General features: G+C 44.6%; 1 protein-coding gene across 2 annotated transcripts in view; it reads right to left on the minus strand.

Moving 5' to 3' along the window:
- Nucleotides 1–19,068, minus strand: part of LOC126109625 (aminopeptidase Ey-like) — a 397,038-nt gene that overhangs the window by 70,099 nt on the left and 307,871 nt on the right. For both annotated transcript variants that reach the window (XM_049914671.1, XM_049914670.1), the window contains exon 9: nt 2,221–2,428. In XM_049914671.1, coding sequence (XP_049770628.1) covers nt 2,221–2,428 — 208 coding nt within the window. The remainder of the gene's footprint in view (nt 1–2,220; nt 2,429–19,068) is intronic.

Genomic DNA, 19,068 nt, shown 5'->3' on the forward strand with positions numbered 1-19,068 from the left:
GCTAACACCGTCCAAGCGATTTTCAAGTAAAATGTGTCCTCCATAGGGGAGTACACATAACGGATGTAAGAGTACTGGTTATAGATGCACAGTTGACAACATATGGTACGGAAGTTTGGGTTCAAATGGCTCTGAGCACTTCGGGACTTGACATCTGAGGTCATCAGTCACCTAGAACTTAGAACCACTTAAACCTAACTAACCTAAGGACATCACACACATCCATACCCGAGGCACGATTCGAACCTGTGACAACAGCAGTCGCGCGGTTCCGGACTGAAGCGTCTAGAACCGCTCGGCCACAGCGGCCGGCGAAGTTTGGGTCTGGCTGTGAGCCATGCTCAGATAGCCTAATGGTAAGGCGACTGCTTGCAATAAGGGGGAAAACCGGGTTCAAGCCCAAGTTGGCTGATTGATTTGTGTGTGTGTGGGGGGGGGGGGGGGGGGAGACCAAACAGAGAGGTCATGAGTCCCATTGGTTTACGGAAGGAAGTTTAAACGAACCATCCCATTTGCTGGAAGCGATTTAGGGAAATCACGGGAAACCTAAATCAGTGTCGCCGGACACGGGTTTGAACCATCGTCCTGCTGAGTGGGAGTCCAGCATGCTAATCACTGCGCCACCTCGTTCGGTTGAGCCCAAGTTCGGCAGAAATTTTCATTAAGGTGATTCAGATACACAGCTGATGGTTGTCTACATTCGCAGCTGCGAATACATTTCATGGTTTTCTTTCTTGTTGCACTTGCAAATGGAGTGACAAACAAACGACTGTATGAGCTATGATTTCTCTCATCTTGTCGTTGTGGTCCTTACTTCAGATTTACTGAGAGAGCAGTAGAATCGTCCTCCAGCCAGCCTCAGACGCCGGTTCTCTAAATACTCTGAACACTGCCTTGTAGGAAGAAAGTCGTCTTCCCTCCTAGGATTCAAATTTGAGTTCCCAAAGCATATCCATACCACTCTCATGGATAGGTTGTTTGCAGATGACGCTGTCGTTTATAGACTAGTAAATTCATCCAAACAAATCGCAAGACGAATTAGAAAATATATCGATATGGTGCGAAAATTGGCAATTGACCCTACACAACGAAAAAGTGAGGTTATCCACATGAGTGCTAAAAGGAATCCATTGAACTTTGGTTACACGATAAATAAGTCAAATCTAAAGGTCGTAAATTGAACTAAATACCTAGTAATAAGGATTACGAACAACTTGAATTGGAAGTAAATGTTGTGGGGAAGGCTAACAAAAGACTACATTTTATTGGCAGAACACTTAGAGAATGTAACAGATCTTCTAAAGAGACTGTCTACACTACGCTTGTCCTTCACCTTTTAGAATACTGCTGTGCAGTGTGGGATTCTTACTGAACAGGGTTGGCAGAGTACATCGACAAAGTTCAAAGAAAGGCAGCGCGTTTTGTTTTATCGCGAAATAGGGAAGAGAGTGCCACTGAAATGACACAAGATTTGGAGTCGACATCGTTAAAACAAAAGAGTTTTTCGTTGCAGCGAAATCTTCTCTCGAAATTTCAATCATTAACTTTCTCCTCCAAATGCGAAAATGTTTTTTGGACCTCAAACTAATAGGGGGAGAAACGATCACCATAATAAAACCAGAGCTCGCACCAAAAGATATAGATGTTGGGTTTTTCCACATACTGTACGACATTGGAATAATACAGAATTATTGTGAAGGTGGTTTGATGAACCCTCTGCTAGGCACTTAAATGTGATTTTCAAAATATCCACGTAGATGTAAATGTAGATTCTGACTGAAATGACCGGTTACAGACCCAGCAGATCTCTGAGTTTATTCTATGTCTTGCTTCAATCCGACCTCGTGGGGTCCCAAACACTCGAGCAGTATTCAAGTACTCAAGAATGGGTCGCACTAGTGCCCTATATGTGGTCTTCTTCACAGATGAGCTACACTTTTCTAAAATTCTCCCAATAAACTGAAGTCGACCACTGGCCATTTGCAATTTTAGGTGGTTGAATGATTTGTTTCTAAGACCAGCAATTATACCGAGAGTAAAAGTAGCTGGAGTTAGCTGTTTAATCAACTGAGTAATACAGTTCTTCCTGTTCATTCTACCCCGCTTGCTGGCCCCCGTTTACACACTACACGAAGTGTCGCAATGACTGCCAGAGAGTGGGCAGTGCCCGCCGTGCAGACGGTGGCGCCGGCCCCGGCACAGAGCCCTGTGGAGACCCACCGGTGGCGTGGACGTTGAGCAGCACCCAGTCGCCCTCGGCAGCATCCAGTGGCAGCGTCAGCTTGTTTGGCTGGCCGCGGTCGCAGTGCAGCCACACTCTGCGCACCTCGTGTGGGTCGCGAGCCGACGTGTACGTCACCGGCACCTCCCAGCATTGCGAGACGTTCGAGCGCCGAACGTCCGACGGTTGGTACGACAGGTACCTGACCTGCAAACACACGGCACTGCACATGTACTCAGGGCGGGGGACTCGAAGAGAAACGAGGCATTCATACATTGTGCCGATCGCTCCCACTATTCTGTAATTCCCTTTTGTGTAAATGGAATAGAACTGGGGCTGGATGAAGACGTGAACAAAATACACTGAAGAGCCAAAGAAACTGGTCCACCTGCTTAGCATCATGTAGGACCCCTGCGACCGTGCAGAAGTGCCACAAGCCGACCTGGCATGGACTCGACTAATGTCTAAAGTAGTGTTGCAGGGAACTGACACCATGAATCCTGCATGGCTGTCCGTAAATCCGGGTGAGTACGAGGGGGTGGAGATCTCTTCTGAACATCACGTTGCAAGGCATCCCACATATTCTCAAAAATGTTCATGTATGGGAAGTTTGGTGTCCAGCAGAAGTGTTTAAACGCAGATGAGTGTTTCTGGAGCCACTCTGTAGCAATTCTGGGTGTGTGGCAGACGCATTGTCCTGGTGGAATTGTCCAAGTCCGTCACAATGCATAATGGACATGAATGGATGCAGATGATCAGACAGGATGCTTACGTATGAGTCAGCTGTCAAGAGTCACATCTAGACGTATCAGGAGTCCCATATCACACCAACTTCACACGCCCTACACCAGTACAGAGCCTCCACCAGCTTGAATAGTCCTCTGCTAACATGCAGGGTCCAAGGAATTGTGAGGTTGTCTCCATACACATACACCTGCATCTGCTCGATACAATTTGAAACGAGACTCGTCCGACCAGTCAACATGTTTTCAGTCATCAACTGTCCAACGTCTGTGTTGACAGGCCCAGTTGAGGTGTAGAGCTTTGGTCGTGCAATCATCAAGGCCTGGGCCTTCAGCTCCAGAATCCCATATCGATGATGTTTCGTTGAGTGGTTCGCACGCCCACACATCTGGATGGCCCAGCATGGAAATCTGCAGCAATTTGCGGAAGGGGTGCACTTTTGTCACGCTGGACGATTCTCTTCAGTGGTCGTTGGTCCTGTTCTTGCAGGATCTTTTTCCGGTCGCAGCGATGTCGGTGGTTTGATATTTTACCGAATTCCTGATATTCACAGTCGCTCGTGAAATGGTCGTGCGGGAAAATCCCTACTTGATCGCTACCTCGGAGATGCTGTGTCCCATTGCTCGTGCGCCGACTATAACACCACGTTCAAAGTCACTTAAATCTTGATAACCTGCCATTTAAGCAGCAGTAACAGATCTAACAACTGCGCCAGACATTTGTCGTCTTATATGGGCGTTGCCGACCGCTGCGCCGTATTCTGCCTGTTTACATATCTCTGTATTTGAATACGCATGCCTATATCAGTTTCTTTGGCGCTTCAGTGCATATACCAGCAGCTATAATTTTATTTAATAATTTTATTTAGCCACCAGTTGTAGTGCGTCATTGGCACCGTCTCCAGGACTCTATACGCGTAACCAGGCAAGTCACCCAGTTGTTTGTGTTTTTATAGGGGCCATTTATCCACCTGGTTTCCATTGATCTCTACCAAGGTGTGAAAGGTCCACGTCGCTCAATAAGTTTATAGAAGTCTACAGAAACCAGTTGGACAAGTGGTCCCTATAATAACAGAAACGACCGGATGAATTACCTAGTTTCATGTAGATGGTGCCAATGAGGCACTTGAGACGATGAACTACAGTATGGACAGAGATAACGGGCTATCGGGAGAGAGGGACAAGGAGCATGAAGTGACTGTTTGGAAGGGATGTATGTGACGAATCACGAATGTTATTTTATGTACTAGGATTCATAATTTTGTTTCGTGTGTATTTACGTTTTTGGAAGTGAACTGGAACTATATTGAACTTTTAAACATTAAAGATTCTCATCATATTCATGGACGTTAAACGCAGACAAGAGTACATAAACAGAACTGATAGTGACACTCATGCAGCGTTTCCCGTAGTTACTACTGAACAGAAGTACAGTGTTGATTATCACGACAGGGAAGTTTCTTATATTATTTTAATTTCGTCGAGCGCCAATCTAAACCAAATAAATTTCGTGAACATCATTAATAATATCGAGTAGAATAATTATCAGATTTGAATTTCATAAACAGGAGCTTATTAATAACAAACCTAGTTACTGTACTGATGATTCATCTGAAGGAACTAGTGAGTGACTAAGAACTTGAAGGACTCCGCCTGTTTGGGCATTTGTTGTATTTTCATGTATTATACTCCCACCTGTTGCAGAGTTTTAAACATAATTCAGATTGAATAAAAGGTATTTCGTTCTATTTCACCATGTTTCCTTACCAGTCCATACTAATATTATAAATGAGAAATCACCCTGTCCGTTACGTTTTCACGACTAAATCGCTGAACCGATTTCGATGAAACGTGCCGTGGAGATAGCCTGGTCGCTGAGGAATAACTAGGCTGCTTTGGGAAGTACAAACAAGCCAAGTGGGTCTAGGAGTCTTGTTCTGGGGGTTCCATACAAACTTAATTGTGTATGTATTCTGTTGATGCATAAGTTCATAGCGTTTTCCCTTTTCCAACGAACACAACAGATTCGCATAACAGAGATTTTAGTGACCAATAACATATTGGCCTTCACCATTTACAACAGCGAGCCAGTGCTGAAGTAACTTTCTGATTCCACGACTGCAGAAATCACAGGATTTGGGGGCGAAGAGCTCGTCGAGGCGTGTTCGGAGCGAGTTTCCATCTGGAAAGCTAGTTTCTCTAAGAACTGATCGCTAGAGAGGGCGAAAGACGGAAATTTGCGGGATCGAGATCAGGTGAATAAGGTGGGTGCGGAGTTACTTCCACAAGCAACTCCTGTATAGTGTTTTTTGTTAGTCTAACAGAAAGCCGGCGGGCTTTATCATGGAGTAACATTATTTCAAGCAGTCTTCCTGGTCGTTGTCCTCGGACTGCGTCTGCTAGGCGGTGGTGGTTACGCCTCGGGAAAGCAATTCGTAGTACACTACGCTGCTACTGTTCCACCAGATGCCTGACATTATGTCTTGTGGATGCACGCAGATCTTTGCCCAGGCAGCTGCTGCTTTGTTCGGGCTCAACCATACTTTTCTTTTCCTTGTGTTAGCACAGAGACACCATTTGTCATCGCCAGTAACGATACAGGATGGGAGCGGTCGGTGTTGTTTAGCAGCCAATTGATGATGAGCAAAAACAGAGATGCCAATATGGCCACCCACTGATTTTTGTGATTTTGGCTTATATCATGTGGTACCCATATACCCCGATGTTTGATGCTTCCCCTTTACTTGCAAATCTCGCATGAGAGGGAATGATCACAGTTCATCACATTTGCCAGTTCTCCAGTACAGGGACGTGGATTATTGTGGATTAATGAGTTTAAACGATCTTCATCAATTCCCGAAGGTCTTCCCGAATGTGGAGAGTCATTAATGTCAAAACGGTCCTCCAAAAAACGACAAAACCATTTCCCTGTCGTGCTCTGTCCAACGGTATTCTCCCCATACATGGTGCAAAAGGTTTCTGGTTGCCTCAGCTGCTGTCACCCCTCTACTGAACTCAGAGTCGGAAATGTTTCTATTTCTCAATATGGGACCCCATTTTATAGCGTCCATAGCGCCATTCACTATCTCCAAATCACCAAATGCAAGTCAGACACAAGAATGTGCCGAAATGTTTCTATTTCTCAATATGGGACCCCATTTTATAACGTCCGTAGCCCCATTCACTATCTACAAATCACCAGATGCCAACATGTAAACCCAAATAGCGACACTCAATCGCAAATAAAAAATGACAATTGACGAATAAGCCCATAGGAACTGGAATACCAAGATGCAAGATGGACTTGCGCACCAACCTAATACATAGTTCATCAATACATTTTGATGAGTGAGTTTGTTGGCTGCGTTGACTTAGAAGCTTAAATTTTTTTACACCTCCAAGAGACGGTTGGTCTTGGTATTTGATATGTGGTCCTGCCAAAATCTGTCCATCGCTGTGCAATGTATGCAATGTAGCAGTTTGGCTGGGATGGGGGGGGGGGGGGGGGGGGCACGCACATAACGAGCAAACCTAACCCAAACTTGCAGACACCTGTGGGCAGCTGACGGTATTGCGCATACAATAGCTCATTTACAATTGATAAAATGCTCCGGGATATTACGCTGTGGTCGAGTGGATTTCGCCTTAAAACCCAAAGTTTCGTCCCTGTATGGGGAGTACATTTTCGAGGGGGATAGCAGCTCGCTAGAATGTCCGACCACAGCAAAATTCCGCTTCCGCACAGTGGCGTAATGTCACGTGCATTGTCAACACGAGTGCAACAGGCTGTTATCGACTGCTGTTGTCTGCTGTTGCTATTGCCCCACAGTCGAAGACTAGTACACATCTTCAAATGTCATTCAATTTCACGTTCTCCTCCTTCGTACTGGAATTTCTGGTGTGTTTTACAATCTCTACAGCCTCTCTAGATAATCTCTCACAGTATCCACTTATGGTTGCCAGCAGTTGAATGCTATCAAAACGAGTGTGGTGGTCATCTGGCTGCAAAGCATTTTCCGCAACAGCTGATCTGTCAATTTCCTCTCTTCTGTAATTGCCCTTGTACTCCTCTAGTCGTTTCTTGACCATTCTTTCTGTAGTACCCACGTGCAACTCCCCACAAGTACAAGGAATGCTATAAATTCCTGCTTTTTCCAGCAGTTTGCGGGCATCCTTGGACCACTGTAGGTGCCCTCGTATCTTCCGTGTGGGCTTGTGGATTACCACGATGTTCCACTTTTTCGAGATTTTTCCTATTTGTGTCAGTGACGTCCTTAGTTAAAGGCAGGAAAACTTTCAATTTCACTGGCGCTTAATGATCGCTGCGATTTCTACCTGGTAGTATTAACGCCCTTTTCCCTCAGCGAACGAATAATCATTCTTGAGCAATGTATTGGTGAGACGTTTTAATGCTGCATGAAGCAGCTCTGGTTCGCAGATTTTCCTCACTATATTCGGCAAAGTTTTTATGATGCCGCGCTTTTGTTGTGGATGGTGATTCGAATCCCAGTGTAGGTAACGGTCTGTGTGCGTGGGTTTTCGGTAAACTGTGTGGCCCGGGGTACCGAAAGTGAAGCCTGCTGCTGCGGCGTAGAGTCGAGCGCTGACACGCCAGTCGGGAATGGTAGAGAAGAGATGGCTGTGAGAAGACGTCAGCGAATGGCACACCGCCGACCCCTCTCCAGGACGACAACGCGACAGCAGCGGCCCGAAGAGGACATAAGCGCCGCGCCCAGTTCAAGAGTAGCTTCAAGACTAACGACTTGGATAGGAGCGTCAACGCTCGTTACTTCACTTGTACACACTATGCAACTCTTAATTTGGAACTGTATACACTGAAGAAGTTTCTTTATTTCGTATGTCGCCATTTACTTGCGCCGCTTCTGTGTAGTTGTGAAAGTTAAGTATTTTCTCTTTTCATTTTGTAATACAACTCATTAATACGATTTGTTTGAATGTTGTCTAGGGATGTGAGTAAGAAGGCTTCTTAGACACCCCATACGTGACGACTAGGCTGCATTTAACACACGCAAATTGCAAACGTGTTCCACTAAATGAAGCGCGTCACTTGGTAGAGGTTCGATGCTCCAGACGAAAAACATGCAAGGTTCGTCCAATGGAAAGAAAATGGCTGTGTTCTTGTTTATTCGCCATGAGAAAACATACGTTCTCCATCAAATGAACGCCGGACACAGAGCAATGTCACTATTCCCTACCAGCAAAAAGCTCACTGCATCTACATCTGTGTATACATTTGTGTGCTGCTCGTAGAAACTAGTGTATATATGTAATAGCACAGTTTATCATTAATTTCTGTAAATATTCGAATTTCCCAGAGAATGAAACTTCCTGGCAGATTAATACTGTGTGCCGGACCGAGACTCGAACTCGGGGCCTTTGCCTTTCATGGGCAAGTGCTCTACCAACTGAGCTACCCAAGCACGACTCCTGCCCCGTACTCACAGCTTTACTTCTGCCAGAACCACGTCTCCTACCTTCCAAACTTTACAGAAGCTCTCCTGCGAACCTTGCAGAACTAGCACTCCTTAAAGAATGGATACTGCGGAGACATGGCTTAGCCACAGCCTCGGGGATATTTGAATGTGGCTAAGCCATGTCTCCACAATATCCATTCTTTCAGTAGTGCTAGTTCTGCAAGGTTCGCGGGAGAGCTTGTGTAAAGTTTGGAAGGTAGGAGACGAGATACTGGCAGAAGTAAAGCTGTGAGTACCGGGCATGAGTCGTGCTTTGGTAGCTCAGATGGTAGAGCACTTGCCCGCGAAAGGCAAAGGTCCCGAGTTCGAGTCTCAGTCCGGCACACAGTTTTAATCTGCCAGGAAGTTTCATATCAGTGCACACTCCGCTGCAGAGTGAAATTCTCATTCTTCCCAGAGAATGTTTAACAATCACGTTGACACAAATACATTTTCAACATGTTCCCGAGTTTATGACGACAGTATAAGACACAGCACACCAGGATGATGTGTTTTTGTTACACAGTTACTAATTTTTAAATTAAATTTATTATAGTCTTTGAAAAAGTTTTGTATGTATACATATCTACAAACTTATATAAACATCCTCATGCATACACATATACAGGGTGTAATCTTCAATGCAAAAGTAACCTTCAATTGTGAAAAAAGTAAATAACTTACAGAAATGTGTGATACAGCCATAAATGTTGTGTATCTTCAAGTTTTATCTACAAATGTTCATTGCGACAACCTTTTGTAACTCGACAAATGCCCCATCTGCAGTCAGTTTCCTACAAAGTTCTATGAAGCAAGTCTTGACATCCGGTGGCAGTTGCTCACGATAGCCAGTGTCACCATTGCCCGGAAACGGATGTACAAACACTCTGTCTTTAATGTAGTCCCTCCACACCACACAAGAGCCCATTACGATTAAATCAGTGTGTGTGGTGGTCAGGATACTGTTTCACCACACCCAGTCCGAGTCGGCACATTCCTACAGAGGTACGCGATAACTCCACGATGATAATGTGGTGGTGCGCCATATTGCTAGAAAATAAATTCTATGCCGACAGCGTGTCGTAAATGAGGCATCGGATAATGTTTGAGCTCGTCTGGGTACAATAAGCCGGTTACAGCTGAGTCGGCAAAAAAGGAAGGACTGTAAATGTTGTGTTACAGCATACCAGGCGGCCTATGTGAAACAGAACCAGTTTTGGTGAAACGATTTTACTAATTAACAACAGTTTGTCTTCAAGGTGGTGGTTTGCAGTATGTAGTCCTGAACTGCCTCTGAACTGTAGCATCCAACTTGGATTTGTGGAACTTTAAACGACACTGCACACGCTCTGCACCATTACACAACTCTGTGATGACTGTTGAGGCAACTCATTCGTGCCTGCCACCTTGCGGAAATGAGGGATAACTCACTCGCGCCTGCCACCTAGGGGTTATGTCGGAAAACTCGTTCGCGCCTGCCACCAAGGGGAAAGTTGGGAACTAACAGTGTTTGGTGGGAACATAGATACACTGCATTCAACACTGCATGAAACATTTCTGTAAGTTGTTTACCCTTTTGACAGATAAAGGTTACTTTTCCATAACTAATTTAGATACACTCCATATATATAGATATATGCAATTACACACAGACATATATGTAGACTCACGAGTCATGTCTCTGAGCACACAGGTACAGTAAGTGAGTTTCCAGATGACGTAACATGATTAGCTGGAGAGTTTAAAGTGACAATACGGATGTACTTTTTGACTTCTGTTGCGTACGAACGGTATACAAATGCCACCATCGGTTGTTACCAAGTATACACTCTTCGTGTCAGTTGCCTCAAAGTGCTGACCAGTCGCCTCACAGATGGCGCTCATAACACAGAAATCACTTATTCTTTCACCACAAGACCGCCAAATAGTTCGACACATCCTCCAATTGATACCTGGAATTACTGTCCTTGTCTGCGACACAGGGTGCACACAGACATCATTCTGGTAGTCGCCGACAAATGGAGAGGCACCGGCCACATTCGGCTGGTCGCAGTAACGATTCGCCGGCAGGAGTTGTGGTCTGTCAGCTTCACTCTACGAGTATCGCCCATCAACACAGACCACCAGCCCCTTCGACCGAGAGTTTTTCCTCCCTCCTTCGGCCCCTCCCTTTCCCATGCACCCCTTCTGTGTCTCTGCATTCCCTCCTGACTTGGCTTCCCTCTCCATCTGCCACCCTGCCCGTCTCCTGCCCCTTGGTGCACTCCAAGCCCCCCTTTTTCTTTTCATCCGAGTCTCTGCAACTCCCACCCCTCTTTTCTCCTTTTCCCTCCTCTCAGGTCCCTCCCAGCAGTTTTTATTCTTCATCATGTGTGCTCCATCTCTTACCGTGGTTTTTATAAGTTTCTTCATTCTGGAGTGTTTTTATACTGTGGCCAACTTTTAACTTGTGTGTGTGACTTCAGTGTATTTTTTCTGTGCTCCACGAATCGCCAACACCGTTTTTTACCTTCATGTCGATTTTTTTAACTGTCCCACAATGAACGCCTGCGTGTGGGTGTATATTTTAACCCCATTGTCTCCACTTATTATGTTTTTATGTCCCCCTTTTTCGCCTTTTTTATGTATAGTTTCCTTTTTTTTAACTGTAATGCACTCAGCTGAAGAGTGACAGATTGTGCCACTGCCAGCCCTCCACTGCCCGTATGAGGTACGGGAATGAAATCACAATAAAGAAAAAAAGAAAAACCAACAGCTGCCACTGTTTTAGCCAGTTGGGTAGTAAATCCTCACTGCCGTGTGATGTTCAAATTCGGTACCGAATTACGAACTGTTATTCACAGCAGACCAGACTGAAATGCTATAGATGAGATAGTTTTCTTTCAGAGTCTAAGGTTACATTATTGTGTAGGACATCAGTGACAGTATCACACATCAATGGTCATTCAAAGTGGAGTCTTTAATTCTGTATAACCTACACTCATCTGCAATAGGTAAGGACGAGCTAAACAAGTAACAAAACTGTAAGATGGCAAGAACTATGCCCCTTACATGAAGTCATTAAAGATCACCTAACTCACATTGAGCGAACAGTAGGGCTGAACAAAAAATGACTGACAAGGCACAATGCATCTTGTAGAGGGTATAGTATGGACGTATTGGAATAATTAATGTCGGGTGATGGTTTTAAAGTAATTGATGTGACATGAAAACTTTGTGGAAACGAGTCGATTTACTGGAAGCTAGTTTATCCCAAGGAAATATTCACAGCTGACCACGGCCGGGCTGGGGAGCGGCGAAGGGAAGCGACAATAGGCAGCTCAGGGCGGCTCAAGCTCTGAGAAAGCGGTAAAGGGGCGCGGCCTCCAGCCGCCTTAAGATGAGTGACAGTGAGTGGGTGGTTGACCCCATGCTAGTGTACCGGGAAGCAGACGGAGAACTTGGACACCTGTTGATAAATGTCCGTCGTCCCGTTTTCTGTGAAACATGCGAGGAAGCTGCGCAAAGCTAAAGTGGAGTGGTCAACAGAGGTCAAAATGTGCGTGTTCGTGACTATAGCAACTTCACGCCGAATTCACGGTCCAGAGAGCCTGAAGTAAATCAGGTGAAGAACGACAGAATGAAATACGCCGGCCTCCGATGGGAACGTAGGACAGAGCAGTTTGAAGTTGTCTCCTGGGAGTCAGAATTCCGGAAAAATTGGTGTTTTGTGCAGATGCTAACCTCGTTGGGTGGTCTGGGAGGAGCAAAATAACAGAAGTTGAGAGGAAGGGAAATTTTGTGGGAATTTGTTCACTTCCCAGAGCAGGCATTGGTCGGCGCTGGGAAGTGACGAATAATTAACGCGACTTGCGCTGCAATTGGCGTAAGTGATTTTGCTGGAGGGAAAACCGAGGCGAAGAGCGGACTGGCAGAAGTCTCCGTAGAGGTCTTCCGTTCCCAGCTTGCCTAGAGTGCGGACGCGGCGTTCTTTACTCAGCTTGCCTGAGAGAGAGTGAGCATCTCTGCAGTTTAGGACTCAGCAAATGGAACGATTGAGCTTGGAGATAGAAAGTTTTGGTTCAGCTGTGTACTGAGGAAGATAGCTAGGAGTGAACAGACGAGCGCAGCCTTGCAGCACCACGAGGTCGGCCGACGCCCGCACGACGACGCCGCTCCGCCACGCTGTATTCGGTGATGTTGCGCCCGCTCCGGCCACTGATTAATTTGTTGGATCACGTCGGCAAAGTTTCCACTAGGGTTTCATGATCAGTGTACTGTAGAATTCCTCTCGCACTTCGCATTACGCCTGGGTCTCCACGCAAACGCAATTTATTACCACTGCCTGGTAGGAGAGTCATGTAATGTGATGATTGAAGGTCGTGGGTTAAAATAAATCTGTGTTAATCAACTGCATCTGTTTTCAATCAAGTAGTTGAAATCCTAAGTCCCATTCTTAATTAATTTTATGTTCAACATTTGCATCTGGTGTTCAATAGCTGCGTATAACATCAATGTGCACCCATTTTTAATTAAAAGTGATCAATTCTGAATAAATTATGTCAACACTGCCACCGCAGTTCAATCAGGAGTCACAGGGCCTTATTACTTTCTTTGCGTCATCCAATATTGCGGCAGTTTTCTACTCTCTCTTGATCTGTTAGTCAATTAGCTGGGGTGAACACACGCCAAAAACCAGATAAGTGACAGGTGGGGTGTTACAAATCATATAAATTAGTCAGTGTAAATGAACTGAAATTTGGGAGCATGTTGTCTACAGGCAGGCATGTACAAATAGTTGGACTTCACATGGCATAAGGTCAGTGGGACTACAGTGGCAAATAGGATTGGCCCCACAGCACGAGGCAGTCGAAGGAGTGGGAAAAGACAGTTTGTGTCAATCGGTGAGCTGTTACGGTCACTGTGGTGGAGTTCTTCATTACAACGTGGCCAGTTGACAATATCTGGATGACATCACACAGGGAAGAAACATTGAGGAGCTGGAATAAGGACGAAAAGTGAGGGGTGTAGCCCTTGAGTCTGCTATCGTGCACATTCACAGGTTTCTGGGATGTGTAACGTTCCCTGGCATGACACACACTATTAATAAAATGAAATGACATTTAATTGTACTATGTACGCCGCTATGAAGCAATTCGTATGTACTGTAATTGTTTAACAAAAAATATTATTTAATTTTGTATAAAGGACGTTCGTTATTATTGTAATATTTTCTGTAATAATATTCTCGCTGTATTTATGATTGTAATATTTCTATACTCATAATGTAATTACGAAATATGTTAATATCTGCGATGAAAAAATGTAAAATATAGCCACAGAGGAAAATAATGTTGTAAGATTACAAAGAGATATTCAAAATCAGCAGTACTATAAAAAGCACCACATAATGTGCATTCTTTGTCGTCTTCCTCGAGAGCTGAGAGGGAGAGGAACCTGTGACGTGGCATTATATGAATGAGTAGACTTCTTTTGTCTGTATCTATCTTTAGCCGCCATTAGAGGAGAAATTATAATGTTGTGTAATTTTAATTATTGTTATGGTCTAAATACATTATCATTTATCAAAATTGTGTATTACTAATGTAAATTAGCTTGCCCATGTCATCTATAATATTTCTTTAAAGAATTTTCAGCATTTTTAGCGATTATCGGTGGTCTTGCTGGGCTGTGCCGCGACCGAACGATTTGCAGCGGCGGCACATTTAAATAATTGTTCCGCTATAAAATTAACCAAACCCGTAAATCGGGAGCAGGTAAAATTAGCAGTGAATTACGAAATATTTTTCTTTTACAGTGATCTCGAGGCTGACGGAATTTATTACTGGTTTTACATTTGTGCATTCACAGGCGGATAATTAACGTTGAAGTTGTTAATCTGTTGGTTCTTTCAATTTCTAAAGCAAATAACTTAAACGTATAGTGAAGTGTGTTTTGTCAATGATAATTAAACGTTCAGGTCGCCTTGGCAATATTTAACAATTTTATGCTAACAGAGACAGTCTTGTGTTCCATAGCTAATGCCGGGAAAGAACTCAGTAAATATTTAAAAAAACACTGCATTTAGAAAATGTGTGCCAACGCCGAAATACGTAAAAAATTTAATTTATACAATTTTCAAAGTCATAAATGTTATTAATCAGTTAGTATGAATTTATCAGCATGAGAGGGTTGCTAAGGTTCACGTAATTTTAAATGTGCTTAATTCTGTCTAAATGAATTTTTATTACCACACGTAAATAAGGGGTTCTACAACAAAGTTCGTACTGAAATAGTAAATAACAAAAATATTTAAAGCCATTTCTTCCCCATTTTCATCCATTGATGTTTTTTACATAATAAATAATTTATATATATATATATATTCATTAAAGATGCAAACATGGACCACTGCGTTTCATTACAGCAGCAGGGCATGGCTGCTGAATTGTCCAACAGGCAAGAAGAGACCTGCATTAAACGACAGGTAGAATTTCAACCACACTGAACAGAAATGCGATGCACACAATCTCACGCTGACTATGGCATAGCACCTGCATGGGAGTAGTCTCTTTACCCAAAGACTAGTGCTTTGTGTTCCGTTAACTACTGCACATTGGCAGCATTGTTGTACATACAGGGGCAGTACAATTTACTGTCAGAAATTCGTGTTTTCTAATTTTAAAAGTGCTTTTTCTAAACAGCAACTTTTTTCACTGACAAGAGATGCAATATAACCTCCTTTGTCCTGTATGAATATGAAGATGGCATGTGTTCTTTTGCACATGTCCGAAAGAACAGATACCACCTCCATATAGTTGAGGCTAACTGGCCGTTGACCTCCTTCTTCTGTGCTGGATGCACACGCATTGCCCAAACTCTTACGGGACTCCGTAAGATTGTCTGCTGCGGGTAATGAGTGTAATGGGCAGGGGCACTACAAATGTAGTATGTGGACATTAAGTTGGGAATGTGGGTTTCATGGGGTGTGTGAAAGGGATAAATCTCTGCAGTCGCACTATCCTTGGTGCCCTCGCTGGCTCAGATGGAGAGAGGGTCTGCCATGTAAGCAGGAGATCCCGGGTTGGAGCCCCGGTTGGGGCACACATTTTCAACTGTCCTCGTTGATGTATATCAACGCCTGTCGACAGCTTACGGTCTTGATTTAGTTATCATTTCATCCTTTGTCCTCGGTCTGCTGCTGTGAAAGGCATCTGTGCTCTTCACTAACACTGGCTATGTAAGTAAACAGTCCTCTACCTGAAGACAATAGTGTGAACCATCGAAGGCGCAGTGGCAAAATAAATAAGTGACTGACGCAGAAAACTGTTTTATTTGCATCTACCAACAGTCTCAGCCCTCATAAAGTCGTCCTTTTTGGACGAAACATTTTTTAATATTGTTCCGTAAGAGGCAGTCAAGTGAGAACCAAGCACCTGCCATAATACACAGTCCACACGACAGGTGGCTCTACTGTTGTTATATTTCGATACTGTCACTGCTGTGGTAGGGGAACAGTATAGTGCCGCATCACAGGTGTTGCGTTACGACCTTTGTTCCTGGCAGACTAGTCAAGTGCGTTTGTCCAGCTGTTGACAGGGAAGCAAACAAAGAAGATCAGAGACGTCTGCTTTGTCTTCTGGCAGATGAGGGTTCTGGAGTACACGAAATTCATTGTCGTATATTCACTGATTCACTGTGTATGATGAACGCTGCACGTCCCTGGCGTGCGAACGCAAGTAGTAGAGGTGATTCTGGAAGGGGACACATCCCTGCAAGAGAATCTGCACCAAGGATGCGACAGATTGTTGGCCTTAATTTGGTAATTTGCGGTAAGAACCTGTGGGACCAAACCACACTACTTAATCTAACTTGAACTAACTTACGCTCAGGACAACACACACACTCACGCCCGAGGGAGGACTCGAATCGTGGCGAGATGCCTCAGACAGCACGGTTACCCCACATGGCTGCTGGCCTAATCTGGGGAGACCGTCAAATCACAGAATAGTAAGTTCGTGTTCAGGTCGGCACGACGAGTTCCTGTTTCTTACAACGTGGTTAACGACTGACAGAAGTGTGCGTGCCATCATCGAAGACCACTTGCATTACCGCAGAATCTGCTAGCAGTCGGTGCTGCGTCACCTGACAGAGTGACAGAAGATGGAGAGAACGGCGTCCGTCACATCTGAGTGTGTCACACCTGCAGTACCCTGAGGAAGGACACGCGTTTCTCTCCCATACTGTCACAGGGGACGGAAAGTGGGGCCAACATTTCTAGCGTGAGGGCGATGGCAAAGAAAACAGTGAAGACATCTCACATCTTCCCCCGCTCCCATCTGCTGCAGTACCACGAGGAAGGACACGCGTTCGGGTCCTGTACCGTCACAGGGGTTGCAAAATGGGGCCACCGTTTCTAGCCTGAGGGCATACAGCAAAGACAATAACATCTGCCCCCGCCAAAGAAATCCAAAGCCGTTGACACAAGTTCTGGACTGCAGGGGACCTCTGCTCACCCAGTTTATCGATCGTGGAACCACAATCCGTGCACAGTGCTACAAAGCAATTTGGCAGAAACTGCGATGTGCCATGAAGTCAAAATGCCCAGGAATGCTGTCAGAATCGTGTTGTTGTACGCTAACGGTCGTCCCCACACCGCCAGTCGGACGAATGCTACGGTTCAGTGATTTGGCTGGGAAACAACGCAACACCTCCAGTATAGCCCAGATTATTCAGTGTGTGACTTTTATGTGTTTGGCGACCTGAAGAAAGACATGCATAGTCGTTGATTTCAGTCGGATTAGGAAGTGTAAGAGTGGGCACGGTTGTGCATCTGTCAGTGGTTAAGCACGTTGTAAGAAACAGGAACTCACCACCTCTCCTCCCAAAGGGATAAATGTCTTAACATATGTGATGATTGCTTTTGAATGGAACCATCCCACAGTCCACTTGATGTGAGTATTCAGTTTTCGCATGACTGCCCCTCATATTTTTCAATATTAGTGGGCAATAGAACTCTGTCAGCTATAAGGCGGTCTTAACCTGGTGTTTTCTGTAGATGTGTCCGACGTTCCCTGACACAGTGTCAAAGGCTGCGACCACCTCTTCTTCCTGTTTCACTGTCTCTGGAGATCGTGCACCTGCCATGCAGGATAGGGATCGTCAAATCTGCCATTCTCACAACTGTTTACCCAGAACAACATTTTCACCATTTTTTATTTCTCACGAGGAGGTGCAGATCGCTCCAAAAAGACCTGTGCCCCGGTGGAGGAACAGCTTCTCATCCAGAGCCGGAGGCGAATCCAACCTCGAGCTCCAAAGGGTCTGACATCCTGCCGACCTGCACATTTAGAGCACTCCCTACGATATGCAGCAGAGCGCTGCAGTCCTCGTGGACATTAGGAAAGGTGTATGAGCAGGAGAAGTAAATTTTTAGTACTATTTGTAAAGAGACACACTTAATTTTTTTAAATTGTTGTAGTGCTATAAATTACTTTGATTGGCGTTAGCAGCGTGTTTTAAAAAGGTAGTTTATTGCTGCACTGCTAGCTTCTGTGTTTTTTTTTTTAATTTAAACTGTTGTATTGCTATAAATTGCTTGATTGCCGTTAGCGGCGTGTTTAAGAGGCTGTTTATTGCCGTACTGCTAGTTTCTGTAAGATACGAATAAAACATCTGTGAAAAATCTCAACTCGACACTAAACTACTAGAAATTTGGCCCCGTTTCCCAACTTGTGGTGTGGCTTGTAGTAACCGTAAGCACTGTGTGTGTTAATTTCATAGCAGTCTTATTTTGCCGACAACATATTTACACTACAGTGTGTGGACACGTTTTGAGCCACCGAGCATAAACCACACGCAGGACAATACAGCAGTGTATGTAGTCTGCAGCTGCGGCTGCACTGCACTGCAAGGTACGAGCAGAACGCAAACAGCAGGTGGTCTGTGTGTAGCGTCAGCGAGTTCGCCACGGCACAGGCTGCACGAATGCCGGAAATTTCCCACCCCGGACATTTGCCACACTTGCCCCTTCGCCAGGTACCTTGAGTAGCGATCCCTCAGCTAAGGGACGCCCTTCCTCGTACTTCTTCTGTCCGCTTTCTAACCGCCGTCTCCACATCTTACTCGATACAACCAGCACGTAAGGGACCTTCTTCTTTCGACATCTTGGCCAAATACAGAGCTTCTTTTCCGAAATCGAAATATTTATAACTTTTGGGAATCTATAGCAATACCGATGATTATATCAGTATATAATTTGTCCTGCCAGGTATAAATATAGATCCCTCTGCCTGTACGATAGCTTCCTTTCACGCTTACTGATTGGGATAGAAACAGTCCATCGGCATGGGAACGATGTAAGAGAATGCGAAAGTGAGCTAATCATTTATTTTTGATCATTGCATTTGTGCCTACTTTAATTACTACAACTGCATGCCCAAAAGACAATAAGGAAAGAAGAAATGGGTATGTGAACGTTTGAAAAGAAGAACGACATACTCCATATTAATTTGCTCTCTAAAATCCGATATCCCTTGCGGCGAAACATTAGTTACTAAAGTGTAGCGAGACAATGTTCATAACATGACTGAAAATACGTTCACTCAATAGAGATAAGAACATCTGTGACTGACATGTTATCTAAAGTCGA

Source organism: Schistocerca cancellata, chromosome 12, assembly GCF_023864275.1.
Source record: "Schistocerca cancellata isolate TAMUIC-IGC-003103 chromosome 12, iqSchCanc2.1, whole genome shotgun sequence".
In the NCBI taxonomy this organism is placed as follows: Eukaryota; Metazoa; Arthropoda; class Insecta; order Orthoptera; family Acrididae; genus Schistocerca; species Schistocerca cancellata.